At 43.1% G+C, this 21,765-nt stretch overlaps 1 protein-coding gene across 1 annotated transcript in view; it reads right to left on the bottom strand.

Annotated features, from left to right (window-relative positions):
- Positions 1-21,765, bottom strand: part of LOC141114242 (beta-1,4 N-acetylgalactosaminyltransferase 2-like) — a 242,612-nt gene that overhangs the window by 99,281 nt on the left and 121,566 nt on the right. Inside the window, exons 2-4 of the mRNA XM_073607819.1 lie at positions 13,015-13,158; positions 9,167-9,273; positions 5,789-5,823 (exon numbers count right to left, since the gene is read on the bottom strand). Coding sequence (XP_073463920.1) covers positions 5,789-5,823; positions 9,167-9,273; positions 13,015-13,158 — 286 coding nt within the window. The remainder of the gene's footprint in view (positions 1-5,788; positions 5,824-9,166; positions 9,274-13,014; positions 13,159-21,765) is intronic.

Raw genomic sequence — 21,765 nt, 5'->3', positions numbered from 1 at the left:
ATTTAAAGAGTAAGCATAAACTGAATAATATTTACTAAATGGTTACATAAATGCTACTTTAGGACATTATAACATTTCCTGTAACTTGCTAGACAAGCAAAAGTGATTTTCAAAAGTGGCAATAATTTAATATCAGTGCTGACCTTTCTGGATGATGTCACTGTGCCTTCCTGCAGAGCTGGGAGCCCATTGGAAGATTGCATTCTCAAAGGGTTTCAACAGCACCCAGCTATCCCAGGAGGCAGTGGTGAAGCACAGTGACATCAAACATGACTCCCAGAAGCATCTCACTCCAGGGCTAAGATGAGTAATCGTCAATTTTTGAGAAATTTTCTGAGTTTAAATTCTGGATATTTGTGATTTTTGGGGGTAATTGGCATAAGAAGTATTTTCCATAAAAAGGCAATCAAATCTGATGATTTGTATGGGATGTATAGACATTTAGGCTATAGTTTATAAAAACAATTGATAAAATTGTGGGATAGAAACACATTGGAAGAAGGCATACTCCTTAGATACCTTGTTTCCCCGAAAATAAGACCTAGCGTGATTGTTGGTGATGGCTGCAATATAAGCCCTACCCCCCAAATAAGCCCTAGTTAAAGTCCTTGTAGGTCTTATTTTCAGGGTAGAGCTTATTTTCGGGGAAACAGGGTAGGGCTTATTTGGGGGTAGGGCTTATATTGCAGCCATCGCTGACAATCACGCTAGGTCTTATTTTCGGGGAAACAGGGTAATTACATTGACATGTGCCTCCAAATCATGGTTTACGAGATGCAGAATCAGATGAGTGGTATACCTTTCTTTCCTACAAGCAGGTAGAAGATTTTTCAGGTTCACTTTTAATATGTAAGATAAATACAATAGGGAAGACTGAAGAGAGAATATATAAAATTACATAATAAGGTCTGGGGTGTGGTGGTAGATCGCATAACGAAGGATCTTGAGGAGCTGGCCAGGGGTTTCTGGTAAAGCTAAAATTTTCCACTGAAAAAAGAAAAGCGAGGGAGGCAGGAGAGCCCTTATAGTGAAAAAACAAGAATGCAGTGCTTCCATAGTAAAAGGAAAAATGGTCAAAATGGATTTACAACTATTGAGAATGCAGTATTCTCATCCTGGGGGCTCTTTGGAGGTTCTCAGGTGGGTGAAAGAAGTGGAACAAAGAGTTTTTGCAAAAAGGGCCCTTAGGTTGTTTGATTAGCAAAGGCGCCCAATGTGGTTGTTCAAAGGATAGGCATGAATCATCTGCTTTAGTAAAACATCCAATTACTTTATTCCACCATTTTTGTGGCTCTAAATTGCCACAACCTCAGTTCGAAGTGGTAAAATTGATGTCTAGTATCAGCGGTAGTGAGATCCACTGAGGAAATATTCTTAATTGACCACTAAGTGGAATATTATTATTATTATACAGGATTTATATAGCGCCAACAGTTTACGCAGCGCTTTACAACATTAGGGAGGACAGTACAAGTACAATACAATTCAATACAGGAGGAATCAGAGGGCCCTGCTCATTAGAGCTTACAATCTAGGAGGGAGGGTCAAGTTATACAGAAGGGTAATAGCTGTGGGGGATGGGCTAATGGAGAAAATAGTGCAGTTGTTAGATGGAGGCAGGATAGGCTTCTCTGACGAGGAAAGTTTTCAGGGATTGCCTAAATGTGGATAAATTTGGAGACAGTCTGACAGATTGGGGTAGGGAATTCCAGAGGATGGGCGAGGCTCGGGAGAAGTCCTGGAGGCGGATATGGGAGGAGGTGATGAGGGAGCTAGAGAGCAGGAGGTCCTGGAAGGAACGGAGAAGGTGATTAGGTTGGTATTTTGAGACTAGGCTAGTGATGTAGCTGGGGGCAGAGTTGTGGATGGCTTTGTAACTTATTGTTAGTGTTTTCAATTTAATTCGTTGGGCGAGTGGCAGCCAATGGAGGAATTGGCAGAGGGGGGTAGCAGACACTGAGCAGTTTGTAAGGTGGATGAGTCTGGCAGCAGCATTCATTATGGACTGAAGGGGGGATAGTCTATTTAAAGGTAAGCCAATGAGAAGGAAGTTGCAGTAGTCGAGGCGAGAGATAACCAGGGAGTGAATCAGGAGCTTTGTGGTTTCGTTGGTTAGAAAGGGACGTAGTTTAGAGATGTTGCGGAGGTTGAGGCGGCAAGCTTTGGAAAGTGATTGGATGTGGGGCCAAAAGGCGAGTTGAGAATCCAGGATAACACCTAGTACCCTGACATGTGGAGACGGGTGGATGGTTGTGCCATTGCTCTTGACAGACAAGTCAGGGGAAGAGGAACGTGAGGGAGGAAATATTATAAGCTCGGTTTTGGACAAGTTGAGTTTGAGGAAGTGGTGTGACATCCATACAGATATGTCGGTTAGTAAGTTAGTGATGCGTGAGGAGACTGATGGGGTGAGTTGAGGGGTGAAGAGATAGATTTGTGTGTCGTCAGCGTAGAAATGATATTGAAAGCCATGAGAGGCTATCAGCTGACCCAGGGAAGAGGTGTAGATTGAAAATAAAAGAGGTCCAAGAACAGAACCTTGGGGGACCCCGACAGAGAAGGGAAGAGGAGTGGAGGAAGTAGAATTGTAAGTGACACTGAAGGTGCGTTGGGATAGGTAGGATGAGAGCCACTGAAGAGCACAGTCACGGAGACCCAGGGAGTAAAGTTTTTTGAGGAGGAGGGGGTGGTCAACCGTGTCAAAGGCAGCTGAAAGATCCAGAAGTAGGAATACAGAATAGTGTCCGTTGGTTTTTGCAGTTAGTAGGTCATTTGTGAGTTTTAAAAGAGCCGTTTCTGTGGAGTGTTGAGGGCGAAATCCAGATTGAAGGGTTTCAAGAAGGTTGTTTTTAATGAGGTGGTCACTCAGTTGGTTGTAAACCAGGCGTTCAAGGAGTTTAGAGGAAAAGGGGAGCAAGGAGATAAGGCGTTGGTTGGTAAGATTGGTAGGGTCCAAGGACGGCTTTTTAAGTATGGGGGTGACCAGTGCATGTTTTAGAGCATTGGGGAAGGCGCCAGAGGTGAGGGAGAGATTGAAGATGTGGGTTAGAGAGTGTAGGATGGGGTCAGAGGGCGACCGTAGCATATGAGAGGGAATAGGGTCTAAGGGACAGGTGGTTAGGTGGGCGATAGAAAGGAGTTTAACAACTTCGTCTGTAGTAGCAGATTTGTATAGGGGGAGTGTCAGTTGTACCTGTTGACATGGGGTCTTAGCTGGGGGAGATACCTGTAGAGCGAAGATTTCATCGCGGATTGTATCAATCTTGTTTTTGAAGTGATTAGCGATCTCCTGGGCAGTGAGTGAGTCAGTGGGTGGAGGCAGTGGAGGACAAAGTAGAGAGTTGAAGGTAGAGAAGAGTTTACGGGGACTAGATGAGAAGGTGTTAATAAGAGCTGTAAAATAGGTTTGCTTGGCAGTGTGGAGGAAAGAATAGTATTTTTGGAGGGCAGATTTGTATTGGTTGAAGTCTTTGAGAGACTTAGTCTTGTGCCACAGACGCTCAAGAGTGCGACTATGTTTTTTGAGAATTTTAGTGTCATCTGTTTGCCAGGGTTGTAGGGGTCGAGGCCTGATTCTGCGTGTAGTGAGGGGAGCGAGCTTGTCCAGGGTGGAGGACAGGGATTTATTGTAGATGGACGTGGCTTGGTTGGGGCAGGACAGGGGAGAGATTTTGTCATAGAGGTGGTCAGTAGCAGAATAGAGGAGAGAGGAGTTGAAGTTGCGAAAATTTCTACAGGTGATGGTATAAGGTTTATAGCCACATGTGATCCAGATAGATGACTTCACTGCCACAAACTCTACATTTCACCTAGTGGTCAATAAGCACTAATTCTTTCTACCAAATGAACTTACATTTAAGGCCCCTCTCTCAACGGGCTGTCCGATCAGGTACGCCTGTCAGTTTTTCAGGCAGACCTGATCGGACCCTCTAGTCCCTTCTATGGAGTGGAGGATGTCAAAGGACACCCGCAGCCATCTGATCTTGTCTGCCAAAAACAGACGGATGGTGGTCCTATTCCCCATCAATCCAGAGAATCGTATCGGATGGCATCCGATGGAAATGAACAGGCGGTCCATTTCCATCTAATTGACTGTGTCCATGTCCGCTCCGCTACCGGCCCTGTCATCCGCCTGCTCAGCAGGAATCAGCAGAAAGATTCCCCACTGAGCAAGCAGATTCCGCTTAGCAGATGCGCCCGTGTGAAAGGGGCCTAATTTAGATCTGGTAAAGGTATCTTAGTGTAAAAAGATGGCAGAGAAATTATGGGTTAAAATGGATGAATTGGACTATAAGAATAAAAATACGAAAGCACCAAGAAAAAAATTACATGAGTTCACAATTATCTTCCCCTGAAAAGACAAGTAAAGAGAGCAGAGGAGAGCCATCAATGGAGGAATGTCCAAGAAACCCCACACATTAGAGATCCAAATATGTTCTTAATTTGGGGAAATGTTCAATCCCAGGAGGAAACCAGTAATGGAGGGGGATAATTCTGCCATTACTCCTGGGAGACAGATACAATTTTAACAGACAAAAAAGGATATATTGAGATGAATCCCATTACATACATTGTTTATGTCTATGGATGAGTACAATAAGGAAGATTTTTTTGGGGGGCAGAACATAGATTGGAAAAAAAGGATGTAAAGATTTTGAAAAAAATTGGTAAGAAACGAGGATGTAGAGCATAAAGTAAGGCTCAAGATAAGAAGAAGGGTATACTAGATGATCGTCTACCTAATTTGCGTTTAGCAACTCTGAATAATAGTGAAAATAGTGTATTAAAATTAGGTTTATAAAATATCCTCCTAGACATTCACTCTCTCGAAAAACGATATAAACAGTAATTGGCGGCACCCGTAACTATTCAAATTCAAGTTTATTCTATTCGAATTTCGGAAGATGGTTATATTATTTCTATTCTATTCTATTCTGCTGTTTTTTCTAAACTATTCTAATCTATTCTTTTCTATTCTATTCAAATTCAAACTGATTCTATTTAAATTTTGGGAAATGGTTATATTCTTTCTATTCTATTCTATTTTTTTTCAGTTCTATCCTTTTCTATTCTATTATAGTCTTTTCTATTCTTTTTTTTTCAATTCTATGCTTTTCTTATGTATTTGGATTCAAATTTTATTCTATTTAAAAATTCAAATTTCAGAAGAAATGGTTATATTCTTTCTGTTATTCTATTCTATTCTATTTGTTTCTATTATATTCTAGTCTATTCTCTTCTTTTATTTTCTATTCTATATTGTTCTGTTTTACGCTATTATATTCTCTTCTTTTATTTTCTTGTAAATTCTTTTCAAGTCTATTTTTTTTCTATTCTATTCTTTTATTTTCTATTCTGTTTCATTCTCTTTGGAAGTTGGAAAACTATCCGAATTCGAAAAGCATTCGAAAACGATTCGAATTAAAATTGAGTCCGATTTTTAGTTTTTCGCTATTTCAGATTCCTTTAAATTCAGTACTGTTGTAATTCGTCCCAATTTCAATTCGGTACGAAACGAACCACACATGTCTATCTTTGACTTCTTCCATGTTGTTCAGGTAGATCTCCACATATTTAAGGTTGCCTACGCCTGCCATAGATGCAGTAATTGGGGATTTTGTTGCAATATTCTAATCATGTGTATGGCATAAAGTTTAATATAAAAAAATAAATAAATAAATAAAACAATCACATTCAGCACCTTTTGTAAAGTGAACTTGTGTTTGCCTATGCAGGGCAAATAAATTATATGTATCTTAAAAGCAGTGTATGCATAAGTATACTATACCGTATATTTTGGCAGAGATGCATCAATTTGTAAACCTGTAACAGAAACAAAATAAAAGTTAAACATGTTAACTCAACTCACAAAACTTTAACACAAGGATAAGGATCTTTGTTTCAGCCACATGACTGTAACTTTTTTCTTTTTTTAATATGTACAGTGCCTTGAAAAAGTATTCATACCCCTTGAAATTTTCCACATTTTGTCATCTTACAACCAAAAACGTAAATGGATTTTATTTGGATTTTATATGATAGACCGACACAAAGTGGCACATAACTGTGAAGTGAAGTAAAATGATAAATGGTTTTCAAAAGTTTTTACAAATAAATATGTGAAAAATATGAGGTGCATTTGTATTCAGCCCTCTGAGTCAATACTTTGTAGAACCTCCTTTCGCTGCAATTACAGCTGCAAGTCTTTTGGGGGATGTCTCTACCAGCTTTGCACATCTAGAGAGTGAAATTTTTGCCCATTCTTGCTTGCAAAATAGTTCATGCTCTGTCAGATTGGATGAAGAACGTCTGTGAACAGCAATTTTCAAGTCTTGACTGGGCCATTCTAATGCCCCGTACACACGGTCGGATTTTCCGACGGAAAATGTGTGATAGGACCTTGTTGTCGGAAATTCTGACCGTGTGTAGGCTCCATCACACATTTTCCATCGGATTTTCCGACACACAAAGTTTGAGAGCAGGCTATATATATATAATTTTCCAACAACAAAATCCGTTGTCGGAATTTCCGATAGTGTGTACACAAATCCGATGCACAAAGTGCCACGCATGCTCAGAATAAATAAAGAGAGGAAAGCTATCGGCTACTGCCCCGTTTATAGTCCCGATGTACGTGTTTTACGTCACCGCGCTCAGAATGATCGGATTTTCCGACAACTTTGTTTGACCATGTGTATGCAAGACAAGTTTGAGCCAACATCCGTTGGAAAAAATCCTAGGATTTTGTTGTTGGAATGTCCGATCAATGTCCGACCATGTGTACGGGGCATAACACATTAATATGTTTTGCTCTAAACCGTTCCATTGTAGCTCTGGCTGTATGTTTAGGGTTGTTGTCCTGCTGGAAGGTGAACCTCCGCCCCAGTCTTAAGTCTTTTGCAGACTCTAACAGGTTTTCCTCTAAGATTGGCCTGTATTTGGCTCCATCTATCTTCCCATCAACTCTAACCAGCTCCCCTGTCCCTACTGAAGAAAAGCATCCCTACAACATGATGCCACCACCACCATGTTTCAGCACTGCATTGTACCCCTACTCATTCACCAAAAAAAGTATCAAAAAAGAAGTAAATAAAAACAGTTTTTGACAAGTCCTTTACTTAAAAAAAAAAAAGCACCGTCGATCCTCCTCTTCTCAGTTCCCTCGCTGGTGCTCCTGGCTCCTCCTCTTCATCCAGTGCCCCCATAGGGCTTCCTATGGAGACACTCATGCAGGCTGTGTCCATAGACACAGAGAGCAGGGCGTGGCCCCTCCCCTGCTAGACACAGAGAGCGGGGCGTGGCCCCACCCCTGCTCTCTCGCCAGGGAGTTTGATTGACAGTAGCAGGTTGTAAACCTCCAAAAAAAAAAAAAAAACTGCAAGACAAAGGCGTATACATAGCATACTAGCTCATTATGAAACACTTACCTTAGAACAAAGCCCTGCAGCGGCACCCGCACACTGCTGACACGGCCGCCATCTTTCCCAGAGTTACTTCTGGGTTCGCAGGCTTCAGCACTGTGATTGGCCGGAGCTGCGATGATGTCAGTCACGGCACGGGCCCTGAAGAAACGGCACAGACGGCCGCTTCTTTAGAGTGCATGCACTGATTACGTCATTGGTGCATGTATACAGTAAATATCTCCTAAACGGTGCAAGTTTAGGAGATATTTACAGTACCTATAGGTAAGCCTTATTATAGACTTACCTTTACGTACAAACATTAGAGGACAGTTTATTTCCTCTTAAGGTAAAACACCTTAAAATGGTTGTTAAGCCACTTAGTGTTCGTGCTACAATCCCCTCTGTTATAGTAAATGATTTGCCCCAGTATATGTGTTTTGTAAAAAATATGCCGCAAAATTCCTTATCTTATAGTGGCGCTCATGTAACCGGACGCTTCTCTCTCGATCTGACAGCAAAGCGGGCGGTCTGAGAATCCCTCGCTGACATCAGCCTGGAGGAGGAGAGGGGAAGAGGAGCGAGGCGGCCGGTCACCTGAGCGCAGAGCGGCGCTATAAAATAAGGTATTTAGCTGCATATTTTTTTACAAAACACACTGGGGCACATCATTTATTATAACAGAGGAGATTGAAGCACAAACACTAAGTTATGATACGAGCAGGAGGGGAGGGCCAGGGAGCAATTGAAGCTGTGCAGGCAGGGAGGGAGTGGGAACAAAGGACAGAGGAGAGACAGCAAATGATGGAGGCAGGTAAACTGACCACAATGTTAGGGCTCAGCAGCCATGATAAATTGTGGTCCGTTTACAGGGGGAGGGCAGAACCAGGCAGGATCATCCAGGTATTTCAGAAGATGCAAAGGGCCAAATTACACAGTACAAGCACTGTGCTGTATAACATGCTTTAGATGAATAGGGTCTATTTTTATTTTTTTATTTTTTTAGGGTTAAAAACGTTTTAGGACTTTACAGCCACTTTAATTTAGCATTCAACTGAGGTGTTTTTTTTATTTCTTCCTTTTTATTATTAATCTCTGATACTTGTAGTCTGCCTGCAGTATCACTTAGCCCAGCTCTGCAGTGCTCCCTCCGCCCTCTAGCCAGGCTTAAAAGTCAGCTTTCTCCTCCTGTTGGGCAGGCTTGACAAAGGGGATGGAGCCCTCAAAACATGTTGCGGCTAACCCCCTCTCGCACCTCAAGTTGTACTGTGGGGACGTGCATAGAGAGCAGCTGCAGGCGCCACCGATATCACCATCATCTTCTGGGATCTTCTGCTTAATTCTTTAGTCCTGGGCATAGAGATCTCTTTGATGCTTTTTTTCCATCTTGCCATGTTTCCACATCATCTCTCTGCATGGTTAACCAAATACAGTCTACCTCCCTGTAAGTAATATCCCTGTGCCTTGCTGCTCTGTTTCCTTTGCTGTGTCTATTACAGCCTGTCTTTGTTTGTCCATCACATGAGTCTCATTTAGTCTCTTTCTCACTATTAGTGAGTACAATGACGGTCTGCATTTGTCCATTGCTGTCCATGTCTGTCATAGAGTCTCAGCGGTCTCATACATTTATCTAATCACCAAACTCTTTGGTGAAGCTAAAAAAAAGTATGCTTTATGATAAGCTGTGTATTACCACTTGTCACTATACGAAAGGCATTTAGTCACTGGCTGGCACTTAGTCCCAAGATGTACCATGTTGTTCTTACCTGGTAATAGGATTGTGTTAAGAGGCTTGACTTGGACGCCATGAATGGGATACCTTAATGGTGAGTTGGAAGGTGCTATTATTAAGGGTATATTATCCGTCTGCTCCCTGATATAAGAAAAAATAACATTATAAGTATGAAGTTATAAGAGGGGATGTTCTGATTATTTTTTTGGAAAATACTGTAAAAGGCTGCGCTCCCTTTCCAAGTACTCAAAATCTATGTTTTAACCAATAAAGTGCTATCTGTGCTGAAGTGCTATATATTCAACTCATAGATTAAACCATAAATGAAGTTAAAATAAAGTACATCAATGACCATTCAGAAACTGTGACATGAAAGTGCTATCTGTGCAAAAGTGCTGTATGATCAGTAATCAATATTACAGTAAAATAGATAAAGTCCATTCAGAACTAAAGGTGCATATAAGTCCATCCAAAAGAGTTTTAAATGATCCCCAAGTTATCTGTACAACTACAGGAAATCCTTCAAACATGTGCTCCGTGCATCCGCTGCAATACACCTTCTGTGCCCCCACAAGGGTATGCACTCACCTAAAAGTATGGACCCCGTAGGTACTGTATATACCAAGGAAAGTCCATCATAATTGTAAGTATTGCTGTATCTTCAATCTGTTGCAATGGGTCCATGTCCCAAATTGTAGCTCAGGGAGAGGAAAAGACTGTATCATAGCATAACACTGTTTTATTTTTTAAAAGTAAGAAAATATAAAATACACTATACTGCTAAAAGTATTGGGACGCCTGCTTTTACACGCACATGAACTTTAATGGCATCCCAGCCTTAGTCCTTAGGGTTCAATATTGAGTTGGCACACCCTTTGCATCTATAACAGCTTCAACTCTTCTGGGAAGGCTGTCCACAAGGTTTAGGAGTGTGCCTATGGGAATGTTTGACCATTCTTCCAGAAGCGCATTTGTGAGGTCAGGCACTGATGTTGGACGGCAAGGCCTGGCTCGCAGTCTCCACTCTAATTCATCCCAAAGGTGTTCTATCAGGTTGAGGTCAGGACTCGGGGGGACTCGCTGAACCCCCCTTCCTGAACTGCCAGGCTTCATGCTCAGATAAGGGTCTGGTCTAGACCCAAAGGGGCCTGGTATGGATTGAGGGGGGATCCCCATGCCAGTTTTTTTTTTTAATTCATTTTGCATTGCTAACATTGCCTCTGAGCAAAAGTCATTGGGCTGAAATCGGACCCAAGTCAGGCCAAAGTAGTGCAGGAACCTTTTCTATAGTTGGACTGACACAAGTCAGACCAGTTAAGACAGCTCTCATAGGGAAACATTGACTTTTACATGTCATATGACTTGTGCTCTCAAAGTTGAAGCAATTGTCGCACCAGTGTGAAACGGGCCTAAGCCTAGGTTCACATTTGTGCGAAACACAGACATCGCATGTGATTCGCACGCGCACTGCGGGGCCAATAGCATATGATGTCTGTGCAATGCGAGTTCAGCCATACAGTTGCATGGTTGAACCTGCATTGAATTTGCACAAAAAAGGTGCAGGGACTTTTTTCCCCCTGCACTGAAATCGGATCGCATGGGTGTTCTCCCCTATGCGATCCGACTCCTGTGCGAGTTCACAGTTCGCACTGCGATCTGTGAACCGATCTGGGGGTGTCATTAACAATGTATTGACACCCGCAGTGGTTCGCAGAGGGCAGTGTGAACTGCCTGTGGGAGAGATGCAATGCGGGAACCGGCTCTGTAATCATGCTGGTTCCCGCATCGCACAGGTGTGAACCTAGGCTCAATGAACAAGCTGAAGTTATAATCTGATTGGTTAATATGCACAGCTGCCCCAAATTCGGTAAGTCTACCCCACAATGTACTTACCTTACACTTCTATAAATTCACTGAGCAAAATTATAAATGCAACACTTTTGTGTTTGCCCCTATTTATCATGAGCTGAACTCAAAGATCTGCGACTTTTTCTATGTACACAAAAGGCCTATTTCTCTCAAATATTGTTCACAAATCTGTCTAAATCTGTGTTAGTGAGCACTTCTCCTTTGCCGAGATAATCCATCCACCTCACAGGTGTGCCTTAGGCTAGCCACAATAAAAGGCCACTCTAAAATGTGCAGTTTTATCACACAGCACAATGCCACAGATGTCACAAGTTTTGAGGGAGCATGCAATTGGAAAGCTCACCGCAGGAATGTCCACCAGAGCTGTTGCCCTTGAATTGAATGTCCATTTCTCTACCATAAGAAAAGGCATTTCAGAGAATTTGTCAGTACATCCAACCGGCCTCACAACCGCAGACCACGTGTAACCACACCAGCCCAGGACCTCCACATCCAGCATCTTCCAGATCCACATCCAGACCCATTGTTGTTCCATTCATCCACGACCATCACCTCATGTTGCAGCATGATAATGCACGACCCCATATTGCAAGGATCTGTACACCAGTGGTTCTCAACCCTGTCCTCAAGTACCCCCAATATGCCATGTTTTGGGAATTTCTCTTAGATAAAATAGCTGTCCAAAATACCAAGCCATTGACTCTGATTTAGAGAAACTGTGCAAGATAAAGGAAAACCTGCAAACATGGCCTGTTGAGAACCACTGCTGTACACAATTCGTGGAAGCTGAAAACATCCCAGGTCTTGCATGGCCAGCATACTCACTGGACATGTCACCCATTGACCATGTTTGGCATGCTCTGGATCGGCGTATACGACAGCGTGTTCCAGTTCCTGCCAATATCCAGCAACTTCGCACAGCCATTGAAGAGGCATGGACCAACATTCCACAGGCCACAATCAACACCCTGATCAACTCTATGCGAAGGAGATGTGCTGCACTGCGTGAGGCAAATGGTGGTCACACCAGATACTGACTAGTTTTCGGACCCCCTGGTCCCCCCCAATACAGTAAAACTGCACATTTTAGAGTGGCCTTTTTTTGTGGCCAGCCTAAGGCATACCTGTGCAATAATCATGCTGACTAATTAGCATCTTGATGTGCCGCACCTATTAGGTGGATGGATCATCTCGGCAAAGGAGAAGTGCTCACTAACACAGATTTAGACAGATTTGTGAACAATAATTGAGAGAAATTGTCCTTTTGTGTACATAAAAAAATTCGTAGAGCTTTGAGTTCAGCTCATGATAAACAGGGGAAAACATAAAAGTGTTGCGTTTATAATTTTGCTCAGTGTACATGTTGGCAAAGGAAACATTTCATTTTTTTACTCTATTATGGCAACTCGATCTTTAAACAGAAACTTCCGAAAGTAAAAGAAAAATGCTCCTTACTCGTCAATTTAGAAATATAAGCTTTTTTAAAGTAGTGTAAACCTTTTTAATCCTTTCGTGATCAGGGGTCATCGAAGCCTTGATCAAATTTAGCAGCGTCAGCTAACTTGATAATATCTCTATTACTGCATCTGCCTACCTAAATCAGTTTTTCATAGTTTTTTTAAGGAAAGGTAAAGATTTTATTTGGCACACTGTTTTGACAAATTCTCTGCACTAATACTGTTGTAAGTTGACAAAAATAAGAAAATAAAATTATAATTTTTGTTTTCTTTTTTACACTTATTTATTTTTCACACCATAATGCTCAGTGACAGCTAAAGCCTGCCGAGTGCAGCTGCCACTGTACCTATGGGCACTGTGCACAGGGAAACAGAGGCTGCCATTGCAGATGAAAATGCCAGTTATCTGGCTGTTCTAATAATTCTCTGGCTTACATATTTGTTTTTTAACCCAGAGTAAGGACTGCTTTCTTTATCCTGACCTTCCTGATAAAATAGCATCATCCATATTTCTTTTAGGAACACAACACACACATATCCTACCTCAATGTCTTACCTTTTCTTGTAATGTTCATATTCCTTCTTACGTCTTTCCACAGCAGTCCTTAAATCATCTGCAGGCACAAATGTCTGTAGCTGGTTTACCCCAAACCCTTTTCTCAGCTGGCAGGAGCATGCACTCTTATTGTAGATTGGATAACTAAAAATGTAAGAGATATTTGACTTAAAATTGTGAAATGTATACCAAACATTGTGACTTTTAATGATAAAGTCATTTTTTAGAATATGACTTACAAGTCAAATGAAAAGCATTATTTTATTAAAAAAATGAGAGTAGGTAGGTATTTTATTGCAGGCATACTATGGGGTCTATTTATAAAAAAAATTCACATAGCTATTCATCCGATGAAACTTCATGTACCTACAGTTATTCTATGTGAATTAACCATCATTCCCATGTTAAAGTGTTACTAAAGTCTTTTTTTTTTTAATTATAATAAAAAACATGTTATTCTTACCTGCTCTGTGCTGTGGTATTGTGCTGTGGCAACGATCTTGGCTCCTCCTCTTCTTTTTTGGACAACCACAGCCAGCCGCTGGCTATGGGGAGATCATAGTCTGTGCGATCCCGACCTGTGTGTCTATGGAGCCACGCTCCATAGACTTACACAGCAGGACTTAGCCCCCCTCAACTTCCTCTTCACTGCATATGATTGACAGCAGCAAGAGCCAATGGCTCCTGCTCAAGTGCTTTGTGAAGAGGAAGTAAGGGGAGAATAGATGCAGCCGTGCACAGTGCTGATCTCTTCTCTCTCTTCCCCTTCACACAGAGGAAGGGGGGCACAAGAAAATTGAAAAAGTTTTTTTACCTTAATGCAAACAATGCATTTAGGTAAAAAACATTTTTAGGTTTAGTAACACTTTAGTTTCAGAAAGTTAACACACAAGGTATAGCCACTTAAAACAGAGCTCCACTCAAAAAGGGAAGCTCCGCTTGTCTGCCTCCTCCCCCCTCCGGTGCCACATTTGGCACCTTTCGGGGGGGGGGGGGGCAGGTACCTGGTTTTGACACGCTCCCACTTCAGGGTGATTTCGCTGTGGCGAGATCACCCAGAAGTTCGGCCTCCCTCATCCTTCCCCCCGCCGTCAGGCCATTCACAAAGCACAGCTCGCTTCATGCATGCGCAGTGGGGAACCAGCTGTGAAGCCGCAAGGCTTCACTGCAAGTTTCCTTTACAAGCAATGGTGGCGGCAGCACTCGAGAGCCGATGGAAAAATCATCTGGGGTGCCGACATCGCAAAATTTCTGGACAGGTAAGTGTCCTAATATTAAAAGTCAGCAGCTACAGTATTTGGAGCTGCTGACTTTTAATTTGTTCTGAAGGAGCCTGGACCTTTAAGGACCCAGCCTTTTTCTGACATTTGTGTTTACAAGTAAAAATTTGTATTTTTTATTTGAATTTTTTTTAAGCACGTGATTAGAGCTGGAGGCTCTAATAGGCTTAAAAAAAAGGGTGGTCTTGGGGCACAGAGCACTGTGCTATGAGTCCACCCAGTTGTGTGACATATATTTGCTATTCTCAAACTAATCCTCCTCCCGGCCAATCAGGAAGCGGGTTATGAGACCCGTTTCCTGATTGGCCAAAACGCTAGGCAATCCTAAAGGATGCCTAGAAGGAGGGAGGAGGAGGAGAGAGGAGAGTGGAGGGCACGACTGGAGAAGGCCCATAGAACCACAACCCACCACTGAATTGGCTCACCCGCATCGGCGCTCTCCGGCTCGAACAGAGGAGGGAGGGGAGATCGGAGTGAGGAGGTAAGGAGGCCGTTCATCTCACGGGGGGGGGCGCTTTCCCCGCATTCATTTCCCTGGGGAGGGGGTGAACCGACTCGTCTCCCGCCTGGGGGATGCTGTTTGCGCCCCCCCCCCCCAAATTACCAAGCACCAGCCGCCACTGGTGGGTGTTACTATGCATTCACTACTGCGAGGAAATAGGGAGTATTAAAAAATATATATTTTATTACCTTTTTTTTAATTTTTACACTATCCCTTTAAAAAAAAAAAAATTTAGATCACTTTTATTGCCATCAGAAGGAATATAAACATCCTTTGTGATAACAAAGCATGAGAGGTCCTTTTTATGGAGAGATCTGGGTTGTAAAAGAGCCCAAATCTCTCCTTTCCCCTTAAAAGCAAAAGATTTTAAAAAAATATATTTTGCTCTAAGAAAAAAACAAACATGTTTACATGGCCCGAGAACCGGAAGTGACATCATGACGTCGCTCCGGTCCTCCAAGGGCATAGAGATGAGCGGTGGCCATCTTGCCATCGCTTATCTCTATGTGAAGACTGCCAGTGCTGCATGGTTCCCGGGCTCACCGATCAGTAACGTAATCCCGGGAAGCAGTGGAGGGGGGAGTGTTGGGTTCAAAAAGTGATCCACTGGTGAATCTTCCACAGGGACCACTTTTATCTGAAAGCCAGTCACCTAAGGGAAAAAATTATTTTAGGGTTATGGCATCTAGCTGCAGCCATAACCCCGGTATTTAACGTCAAAGTAATGATGTCAATTCCCAGTTAGGCGTTCGAAAAGTGGATAAAGTTGTGGCTTTTGTGTGGACAGGGCAAAATCAAATGAGATTTCTCATCTCATTAAATGTTTTGAGGATATTTACTCTTAGGATCAAATCAAATGTTCTTAGGGTATTTTCTCTTTTTAATCAAATGTTCTTAGGGTATTTTCTCTTTTTAATCAAATGTTCTTGGGGTATTTTCTCTTAGGAATGAAAGTTCTTAGGGTACTGTACACTGACAAAGTATTCATACCCCTTGACATTTTCCACATTTTCTCATGTTACAACCAAAATCTAAATGTATTTTATTGGGATTTTATGTGATAGACCAACACAAAGTAGCACATGATTGTGAAGTGGAAAGAAAATGATAAATGGTTTTCAATTTTTTTTACAAATAAACATCTGAAAAGTGTGGCGTGCATTTGTATTCAGCCCCTCTGAGTCAATGCTTTGTAGAACCTTTGACTGCAATTACAGCTGCAAGTCTTTTTGAGTATGTCTCTACCAGCTTTGCACATCTAGAGACTGAAATTTTTGCCCATTCTTTGCAAAATTGCTTAGGCTCTGTCAGATTGGATGGAGAGCATCTTTTTGAACAGCAATTTTTAAGTTTTGCCAGATTTTCAATTGGATTCAGGTCTGGACTTTGACTGGGTCATTCTAACACATGAATATGCTTTAATCTAAATCATTCCATTGTAACTCTGGCTGTATGTTTACAGTAGTTTTCTTGCTGGAAAGTTAACCTCTGCCCCAGTCTCAAGTCTTTTGCAGACTCTAATGCCGCGTACACACGGTCGGACTTTACGGCAGACTTTGCCCGGCGGACTTTTCGACGTACTTTACGACGGACTTTCTGAATGAACGGACTTGCCTACACACAATCCACCAAAGTCTGTCGAATTCGTACGTGATGACGTACGACCGGACTAAAACAAGGAAGTTCATAGCCAGTAGCCAATAGCTGCCCTAGCGTGGCTTTTTGTCCGTCGAACTAGCATAGGGATGAGCGGACTTTTCGACCGGACTCGATTTCGATGGATTAATTTAAAACATGTTTCAAATCTAAGTTCGTCCAACTTTTGAGAAAACAAAGTCCGCTGGAGCCCACACACGATCGAATTGTCTGACGAAATCCAGTCCGCCGGGCAAAGTCTGCCGTAAAGTCCGTTCGTGTGTACGCGCCATAATAGTTTTCCTGTGGACAGATTCTCCCACCTGTGCTGTGGATCTCTGCAGTTCCTTCAGAGTTACTATGGGTCTCTTGGCTTCTTCTCTGATTAATGCTCTCCTTGCCCAGCCTGTCAGCTTAGGTGGACGGCAATGTCTTGGTAGGTTTGCAGTTGTGCCATACGCTTTGCATTTTTAGATGATGGATTGAACAGCACTCCGTGAGATGTTCAAAGCTTGGAATATTTTTTTGCAACCTAACCCTGCTTTAACAGCTTCAGCCCCAGAAGGATTTGCCCCCTTAATGACTAGGCCCTATTTTGCGATACGGCACTGTCGATTTAACTGACAATTGCACGATAATGCAACGCTGTACCCAAACAAAATTTATGTCCTTTTTTTCCCCACAAATAGAGTTTTCTTTTGGTGGTATTTGGTCTCGTCTGCGGTTTTTATTTTTTTGCGCTACAAACAAAAAAAGAACAATAATTTTTTTTAAAAACTATATTTTTTACTTTTTGCTATAATAAATATCCCCAAAAATCTAAAAAAAAATCGCAATAAGCGTATATTGATTGGTTTGTCCAAAAGTTATAACGTCTACAAAATAGGGAATACTTTTATGGCATTTTTTTTTTTTTTACTAGTAATGGTGGTGATCAGTAATTTTTAGCGGGACTGCAACATTGTGGCGAACAGATCGGACACTTTTGACACTTTTTTGGGACCAGTGACATTTAAATAGCTAAAAATAGCCACTGATTACAGTATAAATGTCACTGGCAGGGAAGGGGTAACATTAGGGGGCGATCAAGGGGCTAACTGTGTTCCCTGAGTGTGTTCTAACTGTAGGGGGATGGGCTACCTAGGACATGACAGAGATTGCTGTTCTCGATGACTGGAAACAGAAGATCTCTGACATGTCACTAGGCAGAACGGGGAATTGCCTTGTTTACAGTTCCCCATTCTGCCTCTGTACACCGCGATCGCTGAGGCAAAGTTTTTCCGGCTTTTTTTGTTTTGTTTTTTGTGACTGTCGACGCTGTGATTGAAGATGGATGGACATTGTAGGAGAAATTTTTATTTTTTATCTTTTAATAAAGGAATTGTCCAAAACGGTCTCCTGTCATTTTGACTTTTTGACACTTTTTTGGTGAATGAGTAGGGGTACAATGCACCTGACACCCTTTCACACAAGGGGACCCCCAGATTCCGATAAGCCCCCGCCCGCAGACCCCCACAACCACCGGGCAAGGGTTGTGGTGTTGGAGGAAACCCCTGGTGTTGGTGGAGAAACTGGTGTTGTGGAGAAACCCCTCTGTGTTCGACAATATAACCTTAATATGGGAGGGGTGGACCTAAACGACCAGTTGTTGCCGTCGTACCTAGTTGCCCGTAAGACCAGATGCTGGTACAAAAAAGTGTCTGTATATTTATTTCAATTGGCTCTGCTGAATGCTTATGTGCTATACAAAGCTTCAGGATGAAACGGATCCTTCCTTAAATTCCAGGAAGAGATCATCACAGCCCTTCTGTTTCCAGATGGTGCTGTGGCCCAACTTCCCAATCCAAATGCAGTAAGCTGGCTGCATGAGAGGCATTTTCAGTATGTTCTCCCTGGTACCCCTACCCAACGAGCCCCCCAAAGAAAATGTTGTGTCTGTAGAAAGCGCGGATATAGGTGTGACATCAACTATTATTGTCCCTCCTGTCCTGACCGTCCTGGTCTTTGCATTGTTGAATGTTTTGAAAGCTAGCACACACTAGTGGAGTATTAGCGTAGGGCACAGCACTGCACAGACTCGGACACACTTTCACAAGGTCTCCAAAGATGCCATCGCATTTTGGGAAACCCGAACCGTTACAGTTACAAATAAAAGCGTAGCAAAAAAAAAAAAATATATATATATATATATATATATATATATATATATATATATATATATATATATATATATATATATATATATATATATATATATATAAAATGAAAAAACAAAATAGTTGTCATTTTATTGATCTCTCTCTCTCTCTCTCTCTCTATTCTCTCTTTATTGTTCTGCTCTTTTTTACTGTATTCTACAATGCATTGTTTTATTGTTACTAGGGATGAGCCGAACACCCCCCTGTTCGGTTCGCACCAGAACATGCGAACAGGAAAAAAGTTTGTTCGAACACGCGAACACCGTTAAAGTCTATGGGACACGAACATGAATAATCAAAAGTGCTAATTTTAAAGGCTTATATGCAAGTTATTGTCATAAAAAGTGTTTGGGGACCTGGGTCCTACCCCAGGAGACATGTATCAATGCAAAAAAAAGTTTTAAAAACGGCCGTTTTTTCGGGAGCAGTGATTTTAATAATGCTTAAAGTCAAACAATAAAAGTGTAATATCCCTTTAAATTTTGTAGCTGAGGGGTGTCTATAGTATGCCTGTAAAGGGGCACATGTTTCCCGTGTTCAGAACAGTCTGACAGCAAAATGACATTTCAAAGGAAAAAGTCATTTAAATGCGACTATTGCATTGCCGGTCCGACAATACACATAAAAGTTCATTGATAAAAACGGCATGGGAATTCCCCACAGGGGAACCCCGAACCAAAATTTAAAAAAAAAAAATGACATGGGGGGTCCCCCTAAATTCCATACCAGGCCCTTTAGGTCTGGTATGGATATTAAGGGGAACCCCGGCCGAAATTTAAAAAAAAAATGACGTGGGGGTCCCCCTAAATTCCATACCAGACCCTTCAGGTCTGGTATGGATTTTAAGGGGAACCCCGTGCCAAAATTAAAAAAAAAAAAAATACGGCGTGGGGTCCCCCCAAAAATCCATACCAGACCCTTATCCGAGCACGCAACCTGGCAGGCCGCAGGAAAAGAGGGGGGGATGAGAGAGCGCCCCCCCTCCTGAACCATACCAGGCCACATGCCCTCAACATTGGGAGGGTGCTTTGGGGTAGCCCCCCAAAACACCTTGTCCCCATGTTGATGAGGACAAGGGCCTCATCCCCACAACCCTGGCCAGTGGTTGTGGGGGTCTGCAGGCGGGGGGCTTATCGGAATCTGGAAGCCCCCTTTAACAAGGGGACCCCCAGATCCCGGCCCCCCGTGTGAAACGGTAAGCAATTTCACAAAAAAACTGTCAAAGATGTTAAAAATTACAAGAGACAGTTTTTGACAATTCCTTTATTTAAATGCTTCTTCTTTCTTCTTTCTTCTATCTTCCTTCATCTTCTTCTTCTGGTTCTTCTGGCTCTTCTGGTTCTTCCTCCGGCGTTCTCGTTCAGCATCTCCTCTGCGGCGTCTTCTATCTTCTTCTCCTCGGGCCGCTCCGCACTCATGGCATGGGGGGAGGCTCCCGCTCTTCTCTTCATTTTCTTCTCTTCTTCATCTTCTTCTTCATCTTCTTCTCTTCTTCTCTTCTTCATTTTCTTCTCCGGGCCGCTCCGCACCCATGCTAGCATGGAGGGAGGCTCCCGCTTCTGACGGTTCTTAAATAACAGGGGGCGGGGCCACCCGGTGACCCCGCCCCCATCTGACGCACGGGACATGACGGGACTTCCCTGTCACTGTGGCATTCCCCGTGGCGTCACAGGGAAGTCCCGTCAAGTCACCGTGCGTCAGAGGGGGCGGGGTCACCGGGTGGCCCCACACCCCCCATTATTTAAGAACCGCCAGAAAAGGAGACGCGTCACACAGCGGGAGCCTCCCTCCATGCCATCATGGATGCGGAGCGGCCCGGAGAAGAAAATGAAGAAGAGAAGAAGATGAAGAAGAAGATGAAGAAGAGAAGACGATGAAGAGAAGAGCGGGAGCCTCCCCCCACGCCATGGGTGCGGAGCGGCCTGAGGAGAAGAAGACACCACGGAGGAGATGCTGGACGAGAACGCCGGAGGAAGAACCAGAAGAGCCAGAAGAACCAGAAGAAGAAGATGAAGGAAGATAGAAGAAAGAAGAAGCATTTAAATAAAGGAATTGTCAAAAACTGTCTCTTGTCATTTTTAACATTTTTGACAGTTTTTTAGTAAAATGGTAGGGGTACTTTTGTACGCCCTTACCATTTCACACAGGGGGGGCCAGGATCTGAGGTCCCCTTGTTAAAGGGGGCTTCCAGATTCCGATAAGCCCCCCGCCTGCAGACATCCACAACCACCGGCCAGGGTTGTGGGGATGAGGCCCTTGTCCTCATCAACATGGGGACAAGGTGTTTTGGGGGGCTACCCCAAAACACCCTCGCAGTGTTGAGGGCATGTGGCCTGGTACGGTTCAGGAGGGGGGGCACTCTCTCGTCCCCCCTCTTTTCCTGTGGCCTGCCAGGTTGCGTGCTCGGATAAGGGTCTGGTATTGGTTTTTGGGGGGACCCCACGCTGTTTTTTTTTTTCATTTTGGCCGGGGTTCCCCTTAATATCCATACCAGACCTGAAGGGCCTGGTATGGAATTTAGGGGGACCCCCACATCATTTTTTTTTTAAATTTTGGTTCGGGGTTCCCCTGTGGGGAATTCCCATGCCGTTTTTATCAATGAACTTCTATGTGTATTGTCGGACCCGGCCAGGGTTGTGGGGATGAGGCCCTTGTCCTCATCAACATGGGGACAAGGTGTTTTGGGGGGCTACCCCAAAACACCCTCGCAGTGTTGAGGGCATGTGGCCTGGTACGGTTCAGGAGGGGGGGCACTCTCTCGTCCCCCCTCTTTTCCTGTGGCCTGCCAGGTTGCGTGCTCGGATAAGGGTCTGGTATTGGTTTTTGGGGGGACCCCACGCTGTTTTTTTTTTTCATTTTGGCCGGGGTTCCCCTTAATATCCATACCAGACCTGAAGGGCCTGGTATGGAATTTAGGGGGACCCCCACATCATTTTTTTTTTAAATTTTGGTTCGGGGTTCCCCTGTGGGGAATTCCCATGCCGTTTTTATCAATGAACTTCTATGTGTATTGTCGGACTGGCAATGCAATAGCCGCGAGTAGTTTTAAATGACTTTTTTCCTTTGAAATGTCATTTTGCTGTCAGACTGTTCTAAACATTTACAGGCATACTATAGACACCCCCCAGCTACGAAA

The sequence above is a fragment of the Aquarana catesbeiana genome, linkage group LG12 (genome assembly GCF_042186555.1).
Source record: "Aquarana catesbeiana isolate 2022-GZ linkage group LG12, ASM4218655v1, whole genome shotgun sequence".
NCBI lineage: Eukaryota > Metazoa > Chordata > Amphibia > Anura > Ranidae > Aquarana > Aquarana catesbeiana.
The sequence above is the reverse complement of the archived record's forward strand: the minus strand, read 5'-3'. Positions and strand labels throughout refer to the sequence as shown.